Consider the following 10,932-nt stretch of genomic DNA (forward strand, 5'->3'; position numbering starts at 1 on the left):
ACCAGTGAAGCTGTCTGGTCCTAGACTTTTGTTTGTTAAAGGTTTTTGATTACTGATTCAATCTCCTCACTAGTAATCAGCCAGTTCAGATTTTCTATTTTCTTCATGATTCAGTCTTGGTAGGTTGTATGTTTCTAGAAATTTATCCATTTCTTCTAAGTTAGCAAATTTGTTGGCATTTAATTATTCATAGTAGTCTTATGTTCCTTTGTATTTCTATGGTATCAGTTGTAACATATCCTCTTTTTTTTCTTCGTGAACATAGCTAAAGTTTTATCAGAAGAAAGGAACAATTTTTAAAATACCATTTTTCGTTTAAGAACAGATTGCCATAAACGATGTATTAAAGGCTCCTAAGCAGAGTATAAAATATTTAATTGTATAATTATTTTCTAACATAGGATAAAAAGGAATTAGTAAAACTGCTCCTGCTACAACTGTAGTACTTCAGTGAAGTAGGACTGAAACTGGTGGACCCTCTATGGATGATGGAAGTGAGGGATGTAGTCCCAGTTGAGCACATTTTCTGGTTGCAGTTCGAAGTAAACCTATTAGTAGGAAAATATCATAATTAAGATTAAGGATAAAACTTAATCTTGAAATTCTCATGTATTTGAATGGAGAAATGATTATGCTATTGATATTGCAAAACCTATCTCTCCAATGTGATTATAAAAATGTTCTTGAAGGGCTTCTAATTAGCCACGGGCACAACCAGGAGGTAGGAAGGGGTGGGACGGGAGGAGTGGGAGGGCAGGGAGGGCCAGGGCTCTCAGAGCATGGTTATGGTCAGCAAGTCCACAGGACAAAGTCTTGTTGTGTAACAAGCACATGGTTCCTGGGGAAAACCCAGCGTACCTCTCAGGTCTTGGCTCCTCATCCCAGTCCAAGGAGCTCACTCCCTCCCAGGACCCTGTGCTGGTGTCCTCAGGTCTGTCAGACGCTCCTCCTTAGGTAGATCTGCAGGCTGTCCTAGCAGCCCTGCACTTTGAGGACAGTGGCTGTTCCTTCCTGAGTCTGCCCCGTCTCCAGGCTGAGCAGCTTCAGCTGTTCTCATAGAACAGGCTTCTAGATGCTTCCCTGCCCCATCCCTCAATCCCACCCTCTCTGCCTGGCCCTGAGCTTGCCTGGGAGCACAGACGTCAGTCTGATGGATGCTGCCCTGTGGGTTCACAGTCCATGGAGATGACAGACAGTAATCTAAGAAGGTGTCACGTGACAGGAAAAGAGACCCACCTGCTGGGTGGGAGGTTATGTCAGCCAGGGGGGGCCAACTGGCTCGGTTTGGTGGAATGCAGGCCTCTGAGTACTTAAAACTGTGATATTCCCAGGCAAACTGATCAATCAGGCCTCAAGGATGGCCTCTAAGCAAAGGGTACTGACGTTTGACTTGTGCCATTAAATAGGGTCTGTTCATCTCTGGGCTCTCTTCCCTCATACCCCGTACTGCAAGCTTCCTGGGGCTGAGATATCATCCCCTTCCTGTATCCCAGTACCCAGCACAGAGCCTGACCTGGAGAGATGCTCCGCCCAGTGTGTGGAGTGAGAGAGGACGAAGAGAAAGGAACAGCTTGCAGACTGGGGAAGGGCAGTGCCTACCCACTGAGTGAGCCAGCACTCAGCCCTGGGGGGATGCAGGGGGTGAGGGCACACAGTGAGAACCAGTCTTTTCTCAAGGGAAGGAGGCCGAGCAATTATCAGCAGAGTGGAACTAAGGTGGCAACTATTAGAATCAGCCACAGAGAGTCAGCCAAAGCCCAGTTTGTTCATGCAAATTGTTGTATTCGATTTCCAGATTATTTTGATTTTGAGAAATTGTGGTCTTTTTTTGATGCAGTTGTCACTTTTCTGATTTAAGAGTTGACCAATGGAACCACTAAAACACCTCCAGTGATGTTTCTATTACACTGATGGCCATCAGAGAATATATAGATTCAATAAGTAGATAATTTCTCTTACATAAATTATATTACTCATGGTGCTTAATCTCTCAATTTCTACTGGCCTAATATAGCAATCACAACCAAATATTTCTAGCTCTTATAATACTGAGATTTCTTTCAACACCTCTAATATTGGCAGAGTCAGGAATTAGAATGCCATACATAATTGGGTAGAACAGAGGCAGTGCCAATGAAGAAGGATTTGCAGGCAGCTGGCTGGCTTGGGCACCAAGCAATCAGAAAGGAGGCATGCTCCTGTGCGGAAACAGAGACCCCCAGGTCCTCTGGGCCAACAAGAGGCGATCCAAGAAAACTAGGTAACACAGCTGGGGTGGTAAGAGGTTCCCACCAGTCAGTCCCTGCACTGCATCAACAGAGCAGGGCAGTCCCAGTGATGGACGTGACCTGGGAACACAGAGCACCCCCAGAATGAATTCAAGCAGGACACGTCTCAGTTCAGGGCAGGACTGTCAGCCCCGCCCACACCCCCACTAGAACAGGAGCTCCACAATAGCAGGGAGTTTTGTTGTTCACTGCTGAATCTCTAGCTCCTAGGATGGCAATTGACCCAAAGTAAGTACTCAATACAGTTACCAGATAAATGAATGAGTCCTTCTAACCATCTACTCATTCATGTATTTGACATTCACTGTAGTGGAAACATTTTGGATGTCTGCTCTGAGATCTTTTCCCTCACAAAGGGTGGGTCTTCGAAAACCCTATTCACCCCCAGCCACAGTTGATTGTAGCAGGTGGACGCCTTTGTCGTGAGATTAGAATCAGATACTTGGAATAGGATTCAGCAGTGCCACTCAGACATGATGGTGGCAGAATGGTGAGGTGCCAACCCCAGAAGGGTAGACGTTCCCTCCTCCACTGCCTGGACCCAGCTGCACAAGGACAGGGACTGTATCTGTTTGTTCATAACTGTATCTCCAGCTTCTAGAAAAGTGCCTGTAAGAGGTGGAGCCTCCATAAACACTTGCTGAGAGATGAATGCATGGACGTACAGAGAGAAAGAATGGGAGACACAGTTCTGGCAGCCCTTCAGTCCCTGGTTCTGCCCTTCCACAGCCTGGCTGCCCCCTGCCCCTGGGCCCCCAGCTTTCTTTTCGTCCTTTTCCTCTCTCTTCCTTTAGCTCTGATTCTATCTGTCACTTGCAACAACAATTTTAATCAAAACTCATTCATTCACACTCCTGCATGTACTCATTCCTTCACGCTCCTGCATGTACTCATTCCTTCTTCATGAACATTATTGATTCTTTTAAAAGTAAGGAGGCTCAATCCCTATGAACCATGCTCTATGTTGGCTCTAAGAACACAGGGATGACAGATATGAAAAGTAAGCTTGTCAACACGGTGCCCCACAATTAGAACATTGAGTTGAAACCTGATAATAGAGGCACCCAGGGAGCCTTGGGAACCCTAGGGAAGGACGCCTTGGAGTCAACAGGTTCGGCTTTAGATGCATCTCACCTGGGCATATCCTTTGATATGGGTTGCCTCATTCTTCAGTGAGATGGATCAAGTAATAATCCCTCCCTTATACAGGTTTGTCTTGAGCATTACAGAAGTCTATGAAAATGTTTTATACACCATGGAGTTAATCCCTGAACATTTATCAAGCATGAACTATGTGTAAACTTATAATGGCAATTCTGAGTGAGAAACAAATAAGGAGACAGAATCCGATCTTAGGCTAAGTTCTGGAGAGATATCAAGAATCTGGATCAGAGCCCAGCTCATCAGTGCTAATCTTTGATCTCTGCGGATAGTTTCTGAACAATCTCCCCATGCCTGTCCAAACATTCACCCCCACCCCAAGCACTTGACCTTAAAACAAGGTTTTTTTTATTTTGTTACTTCGTTATAGTTCCAAAGGAACAGAAACAGCAACAACCGCTGAAGAGGATAGAGAAATTCCCATGTGTCTGTCCTCACTGACCAGGGGAGAGCAAGGTTAGCCCTGTGATCTCTGACTCTGACTACATGAAGGTGATCCTGGGGAGATCAGGTAGAGCAAAACCCACATCCCAGCTGGAGCAAATCTTCCCTCTTGGGTACGTGCCTGTGGGTCTGTGAAATTCCAGAAGAGACTGGCAGTTCAGCCATCAATACCTGACCCTCTACCAGCCATCCTTACAGCCCACAAGCCAGCTTAAGAGAGTCAGGGATGGGAGGCAAGTGGGAGGTGGCTTGACATGGACTGCCAGCTGACAAGCATCAGGAAGGGAAGGCAGCCGATAGTATTATTATTATTAAAAGTATTAATGATAGTAGCAACAACACTTTTTTTAAAATAAATTATTTTTGGCTGCGTTGGGTCTTCATTTCTGCATGCGGGCTTTCTCTAGTTGAGGTGAGCGGGGGCTACTCTTTGATGCGGTGCGTGGGCTTCTCATTGCAGTGGCTTCTCTTGTTGCGGAGCACAGGCTCTAGGAGCGTGGGCTTCAGTAGTTGTGGCATGTGGGCTCAGAAGTTGTGACTCGCGAGATCTAGACCGCAGGCTCAGTAGTTGTGGCGCACGGGCTTAGTTGCTCCGCGGCATGTGGGATCTTCCCGGTCCAGAGCTCAAACCCGTGTCCCCTGCATTGGCAGGCGGATTCTTAACCACTGTGCCACCAGGGAAGTCCCAACAACGCTTTAAAGTGTTTTTTCAGGTCTAAAGAATAAGAGGTAACAAGAACTCTTTATTAACATGAACTCTTCTTATTAAAGTGTCAGATGTGGACAAAGGATTAATCTCCAAAATTTATAAGCGGCTCATGCAGCTCAATATCAAGAAAACAAACAACCCAATCCAAAAATGGGAAGAAGACCTAAATAGACATTTCTCCAAAGAAGATACACAGATTGCCAACAAACACATGGCAAAGAATGCTCAACATCATTAATCATTAGAGAAATGCATATCAAAACTACAATGCGGGCTTCCCTGGTGGTGCAGTGGTTGAGAATCTGCCTGCCAATGCAGGGGACACGGGTTCGAGTCCTGGTCTGGGAGGATCGCACATGCCGCAGAGCAACTAGGCCCGTGAGCCACAGCTACTGAGCCTGCGCGTCTGGAGCCTGTGCTCCGCAACAAGAGAGGCCGTGATAGTGAGAGGCCCGCACACCGCGATGAAGAGTGGCCCCCGCTCGCCGCAACTAGAGAAAGCCCTCGCACAGAAAAGAAGACCCAACACAGCCAAAAATAAATAAATTAATTAATTTATTTAAAAAAAAACCAAAACTACAATGCGATATCATCTCACACCAGTCAGAATGGCCATCATCAAAAAATCTACAAACAATAAATGCTGGAGAGGGTGTGGAGAAAAGGGAACCCTCATACACTGTTGGCGGTAATGTAAATTGATACAGCCAGTATGGAGAACAGTATGGAGGTTCCTTAAAAATCTAAAAATAGAACTACCATACGACCCAGCAATCCCACTACTGAGCATATACCCTGAGAAAACCATAATTCAAAAAGAGTCATGTACCACAATGTTCATTGCAGCTCTATTTACAATAGCCAGGACATGGAAGCAACCTAAGTGTCCATCGACAGATGAATGGATAAAGAAGATGTGGCACATATATACAATGGAATATTACTCAGCCATAAAAAGGAAATGCAATTGAGTTATTTGGAGTGAGGTGGATGGACCTAGAGTCTGTCATACAGAGTGAAGTAAGTCAGAAAGAGAAAAACAAATACCGTATGCTAACACATATATATGGAATCTAAAAAAAAAAAATAGTCATGAAGAACCTAGGGGCAAGATGGGAATAAAGACACAGACGTACTAGAGAATGGACTTGAGGATACGGGGAGGGAGAAAGGTAAGCTGGGATGAAGTGAGAGAGTGGCATGGACATGGACATATACACACTACCAAATGTAAAATAGATAGCTAGTGGATACACCTTGCCCCTTCAGCGAGTGGAGAACTCCTGGTTGTCCGGCCCTGCCCCCCCTCAGATGGGCTTCTTTTCAGAGACCAACTGGACCAGATGCCCTACACCACCATGTGCATCAAGAAGGCACTGCAACTCTATCCACCAGTGCCAGTCATCGGCAGAGATCTGAGCAAACTCATCACCTTCCTTGATGGACGCTCCTTACCTGCAGGTATGAACTTCACCACACCCACTAACCTAAGCAAGACCACATGGAAGATAAAAAATACACATGTGCTTTCCAGCTCCGGGGTGCTCTGTCGGTTGTTTCCGCTTCAAGATAATTAATATTTATTCTGCAGTTTGGATGTTTTGTAAAATGCCTGACACCAAACTTGAACCAACGAAAGCTCAATAAGCAAATGCTAGCTCCTGAATGTGGTATTGTAATGGAGCCCTAAAATTCTAATACCTTGAGACGTGAAGGCTTAAGAGAAAAGCAGAAATAAGCAAGGGGAGATGTGGTTCTTTCCATATGGGGTCTAAGTAAATGAGGGAGCTCAGGGAGTCCGTTGTCATGGGTCAGATGGTCCAGTCTCTGGGGAGCCCTCAGGTGGATGGCAGAGAGCAGCTGATGCTCAGGTGTGAGAGCCCTGCCATGGTTGGAAGCTACCCAAAGCCTCACTGCCCAGTGGGTCTGAATCCTAGCCCTGCCACCTCTTCTCTGTGGGATCACAGACACGTGCCTTAACCTCTAGGAGGCTCAGGTGCCTCATCTGCATGTGGGGATAGGAGTGCCTTCCTTGAGGGCTGCTGCGAGGACTAGATGAGTTAATGCACATTCCCCAAGGGCTCATGATGGCACCTGATAAATGTGAGTTTTCACGTGAGGTGATCCTAATAGTAAGTCTCCAATTCTTTTCCTTCTCAGTCCTGGGCCATGGTTACCTACTCCTAATCTGTGCTCATGTGCTTTGTCACCTCCAGCCCACCTGTCTTGCAAGAGCACCATTTCATTCAGAGTGATGGAGGGTGGCTCTCATAGTGGCTCCCAGACCTTTTGTGCACATTGCCCCTGCTGCCACGGGTACCATCAGTCTTCTCTCTCTCCTCCTTGCCCCACAGGAATCCCACTCTCCCTCTCCTTTTATGGGCTTCACCACAACCCAAAGGTGTGGCTGAACCCAGAGGTATGATGACCATGGGAGGAGGGGATGGGATGCTCTCTCCAGACCAGCACCTCCCCTGCTCTCCCTCGGGGATTCTTGTCCCCTGGTAGATTGGCGCAAGGAATTTGACCCCACCTGCCCTGGCCCCGGTGCTCTCTCTGCAGGTGTTTGACCCATCCCGGTTTGCACCAGGTTCTGCTCGACACAGCCATGCTTTCCTGCCCTTCTCAGGAGGATCCAGGTGAGGCCTTCTGTACCTGGGGCATCTGGGTGTCATGGTGCTACCTGCTGTGTGTGACTGTCAACATTCATGTGTGGTGTATGCAGTTATGTCCCTGTATGTTGGCGTTTTGGGAAGGAGGCGTGTGTCCCCATATACATGAAGGCCTTCAGGGCACGCCACAGTGACCTTGACCTCCTGACTTCCTCAACGACCAGCCACATTTCCATGGCCGTGGCCGCTCCAAAGTATTCCAGGGTTTTCCTTGCTTTAGGAGTATGATTTTTCAGCGTTAGAATTTTCCATGAAAGGTAAACTTCAGATGTTTGGTTTCTGCAATTTTCAGTCATCGTAGAAGGTGGTTTTCCCTCTTCACACATTCCTAGTCCAGCCCACTGCCTTTTCTACTTAATTCAACAACCAGCATCTAACTGTACCAGTCATGTTTAAATGGGTTTGGATTTCCAGCTGCCTTCCTTGTCCTGATGGTTCAAGCCATGTATGTGATCATTTACAGTTGCCGTGTGAAGAAAGTTACACAGCCTTGTGTGTGTTCTCTATTTCTGTAGTCGACCCCAACAAAGTCGTGACTGTGTATTAATATAAACAAGACACCTTTTCTAGTTACCATAAGTCTTTATATATAACGGAGGTTATATACCATAGTCTGAGAGTCCAGAGTTTCTCATTGGCGAAAAGGAATATAATGAAGGACAACCAAGTGCTTTTGATAATAAAAAACTCATTGTTTTGTATCTGACACATGCATTTGAGAAGTTCCTGGCATGTAAAATATAAAGCACACCTGAAATAGATGCTAAGCTGGATGATACACTCCACAATGACGGCTATGAAAATCTTCAAAGGCTACATACAGATCCTTCCCTGAAAGAGTAACTTCCATAACTTTGGGACTACTTAGTAATACAAGATTTTTCTGAGTCTATACTTCCGTGAAGTTTTCAGTTGGTGAATCAACCTTCACAGAACAGGCTTCACGCAAACATTCTTCCAGAATTTGCTCTAGGACTTGTTTTCTGCCATGGACCTGTTCTTCCTTGTAGACATTGGCTGCAGGTCATGCGGCTGCCACTAGAGGATGGGGGGTACCTGGCAACTCAATTCCTAGGTCAGAATTAATATTTAATTTTACTCCAGTCCCTTTTTTTTTCAATTCAATTAACTTTGTTCAAATAGAAAGCTATTTATTAATCTTACCTCTGTGTGCCAAGTCCTGTATTACCAGATGGGAACACAGAGATGAAAGGAATTTTCCTTGTTCCAAGAGTTCACAGTTAAGAAACAACTACCACTATTTAAGACAGACATGCGACGTTTCCATAGTGTAGTGGTCAGTACGTTTGCCTTACAAGACAGACATCATGCATTCATCCACTCTTTCACTCATTCACTCATTCACTGAGCAGATTGTGGAACGTTCCATGTTTCTGGCACTGTCCTGGTCACGGGGCGGTGATGTGTCCTTGAGTTAACACTAAAGCTGCTTGGGGATGGGGGAGAAAGAGGTGCAGGAGGCAGAGGCGGGAGGCCAGGCGGTCACTAGACTGAGTCTTGAGCAGGTGGCCGGCAGAGGCAGGGGGAGGGGACCTCAACAGGAGCTGAGTGAAGAAGAGGAGCTGGACAGGTGTGAGGTGAGTGAGGAGCAGCCCAGAGAGGGCTGTGACGCCAGCTGTGGCCCTGCGACGTGTCCTCCCTGTGATGGAGGGCACAGCAGGCCCCGAGCTGCCTGGGCTTCAGTAGAGAGAGGGGAGACAAGGAGACTGAAAAGGCCAGTGAGGAGCCCACGGGATGGGAGGAGGGGCCTTGCTGGAGCAGAATGGGAAGGCTCCAGGGCCGGGTTGACTGAGGGGCTGGGGGAGACAGGAGGCCGGAGCATTAACTGGGAAGCAAGTGGTCCAGCAGGTTGAGGGTCGCTAACCCGTGGTCCCTCCAAGAAGCCTCCCTGTTGCCATCCTGACTTCCTTACACAACTCTGTCCTGTCCTGTCTGGGGACTGGGGCCCCTGCTTGTCTGCCATGGGTGCTGAGGGCCCGAGAGTGTGCCACACCCCCCTGCAGTGCCCCGGCCTGGCCTGAAACCAGAAACTGCCTGTGGACGAGTGAACAAAGTACTAATTCACATTTACTGATTCACGTGACTTGACCCTGTGGCTCAGAGCACCGACCCTCCCCAACAGGACTTGCTCCTGCTGAGAGCAGAAGTAGGAGTTAGGAGCTAGTCCTGGAGAGAGGTGGGCTTTGCAAAGGTCAGGGGGAGAGCGTGGACCGAGGCTTGGGCGGCACGTTCAGTGTGACCCGTAAGGAAGGGATCGGGGCTGGGCCACGTGGAGGAGAGCCCGGAATGCCCTGTGCCCGGCAGGGGTTAGAAGCCTCTGCTCACTTCCTTCTCCCTCCCTGACCCAGGAACTGCATCGGGAAGCAGTTTGCCATGAATGAGATGAAGGTGGCCGTGGCCCTGACCTTGCTTCGCTTTGAGCTGGCACCGGATCCCTCCAGGGTCCCTGTTCCCATTCCAAGAGTTGTGCTGAAGTCCAAGAACGGGATCCACTTGCAGCTCAGGAAGCTCCTGTAATCCTTGTTGGGGACAAGGACGAGCTCTGAGGGCCCCTGCCATCCTGTCTCGCTGTCACTCTCTCCCGTCCTTGCCTCTGTGCCCACTTCCTGCTTCTATCTGCCCACCTGCCGGCTTACCTCATCTCCTGCCTCCTGCCCATCAGACGTTCTGCCCTCCTCCTCTCACCTTTCTCCAGGCTCCCTATCTGCTTATCTCTCCATCTGTCTCTGATCTACCCGTGTCTCTGACTGTCCACCTAAATCCTGAACGCCTGCCCTCCTCCAGTCTGTCTACTCTCTCCTTGTCTTTCTCCCCTTCTGCCGGCCTGTCTGTCCCTGAATTCACTTCCTTTTGCTGATAAAACAATTGACCACAGGCTTAGGGACTTCAAACAACACAGAGTTATTCTCTGACAACTCTGGAGTCAGAAGTTGGAAGTGGGTTTCCCTGGACACAGCCAAGATGTTGGCAGGGACCCCTGTGCAGGGATCTAGGAGAGGACCCCTCTCTTTGCCTTTTCCCACATCTAGAGCTGCAATCCTTGCATACCTTGGCTCCTGGGCCCTCCTCCATATTCAAATCCATCAGCTTCTTCAAATGTTCCCCTGCTTCTGTCTTCACATCGCCTTCTCTTTCATAAGGCCCTTTGTGATTACACAGGCCCACTCAGATAAAACAGGCTTGCTCTGAGTTCCGGGGATTAGGACACCGACACCCTGGGCAGCCGTTACTGTAGCTGCTAAGTCCTGTGTGACTACCATCGCCTTGGGCCCCCGATCACTCCCGTGTCTTATGGGTCTGCCCATTTGTCACTCACCTGGCTTCCCCTCTTTTCCACTCCCTGGATAAATTCACAATGTCATATGGAGTGTGTGTGTCTGCCCTTGAAAGGAGCTGGATGGAATGGAAGAGAGAGAGAAGGGGAGGGAAGGCAGAGGAGACGAGGAGGGGACATGACCCCTGGTCTGTGGGCCCAGGACCCCAGCAGGACAGGCGTGTCCCAGCGCCCCTGCAGCCTCACACTCTGGGATCCCTCACGCCCCAGAACCCGCCTGTCACCTGAGGCTCCCACGGCAGCTGAGTCAGGAGAAAGGGCTCATCTCCAAAGGCTCAGAGGGAAGAAGCTCACCCCGGGCAC

At 48.4% G+C, this 10,932-nt stretch overlaps 1 protein-coding gene across 1 annotated transcript; it reads left to right on the forward strand.

The window, feature by feature from the left end:
* The first annotated feature begins 6,702 nt into the window (after positions 1 to 6,702).
* LOC118890111 (cytochrome P450 4A7-like) lies at positions 6,703 to 10,662 on the forward strand. Its single transcript, XM_036842449.1, has 3 exons — positions 6,703 to 7,021; positions 7,165 to 7,241; positions 9,644 to 10,662. Exons 1-3 carry the CDS (start codon positions 6,857 to 6,859, stop codon positions 9,810 to 9,812), a joined length of 411 nt encoding a protein of 136 aa, XP_036698344.1. The 5' UTR covers positions 6,703 to 6,856; the 3' UTR covers positions 9,813 to 10,662.
* The last annotated feature ends 270 nt before the right edge of the window (positions 10,663 to 10,932 follow it).

Source organism: Balaenoptera musculus, chromosome 1 (assembly GCF_009873245.2).
Source record: "Balaenoptera musculus isolate JJ_BM4_2016_0621 chromosome 1, mBalMus1.pri.v3, whole genome shotgun sequence".
NCBI classification, from domain to species: domain Eukaryota; kingdom Metazoa; phylum Chordata; class Mammalia; order Artiodactyla; family Balaenopteridae; genus Balaenoptera; species Balaenoptera musculus.

Excerpts from the sequence above, each read along its gene's own strand:
- LOC118890111 (XM_036842449.1), top strand. The coding sequence starts at position 6,857 with ATGGAGGGTGGCTCTCATAGTGGCTCCCAGACCTTTTGTGCACATTGC. Across the intron at positions 7,022-7,164 it reads AGGTGTGGCTGAACCCAGAG|GTGTTTGACCCATCCCGGTT; the intron begins GTATGATGACCA and ends CTCTCTCTGCAG. Across the intron at positions 7,242-9,643 it reads CCCTTCTCAGGAGGATCCAG|GAACTGCATCGGGAAGCAGT; the intron begins GTGAGGCCTTCT and ends TCCCTGACCCAG.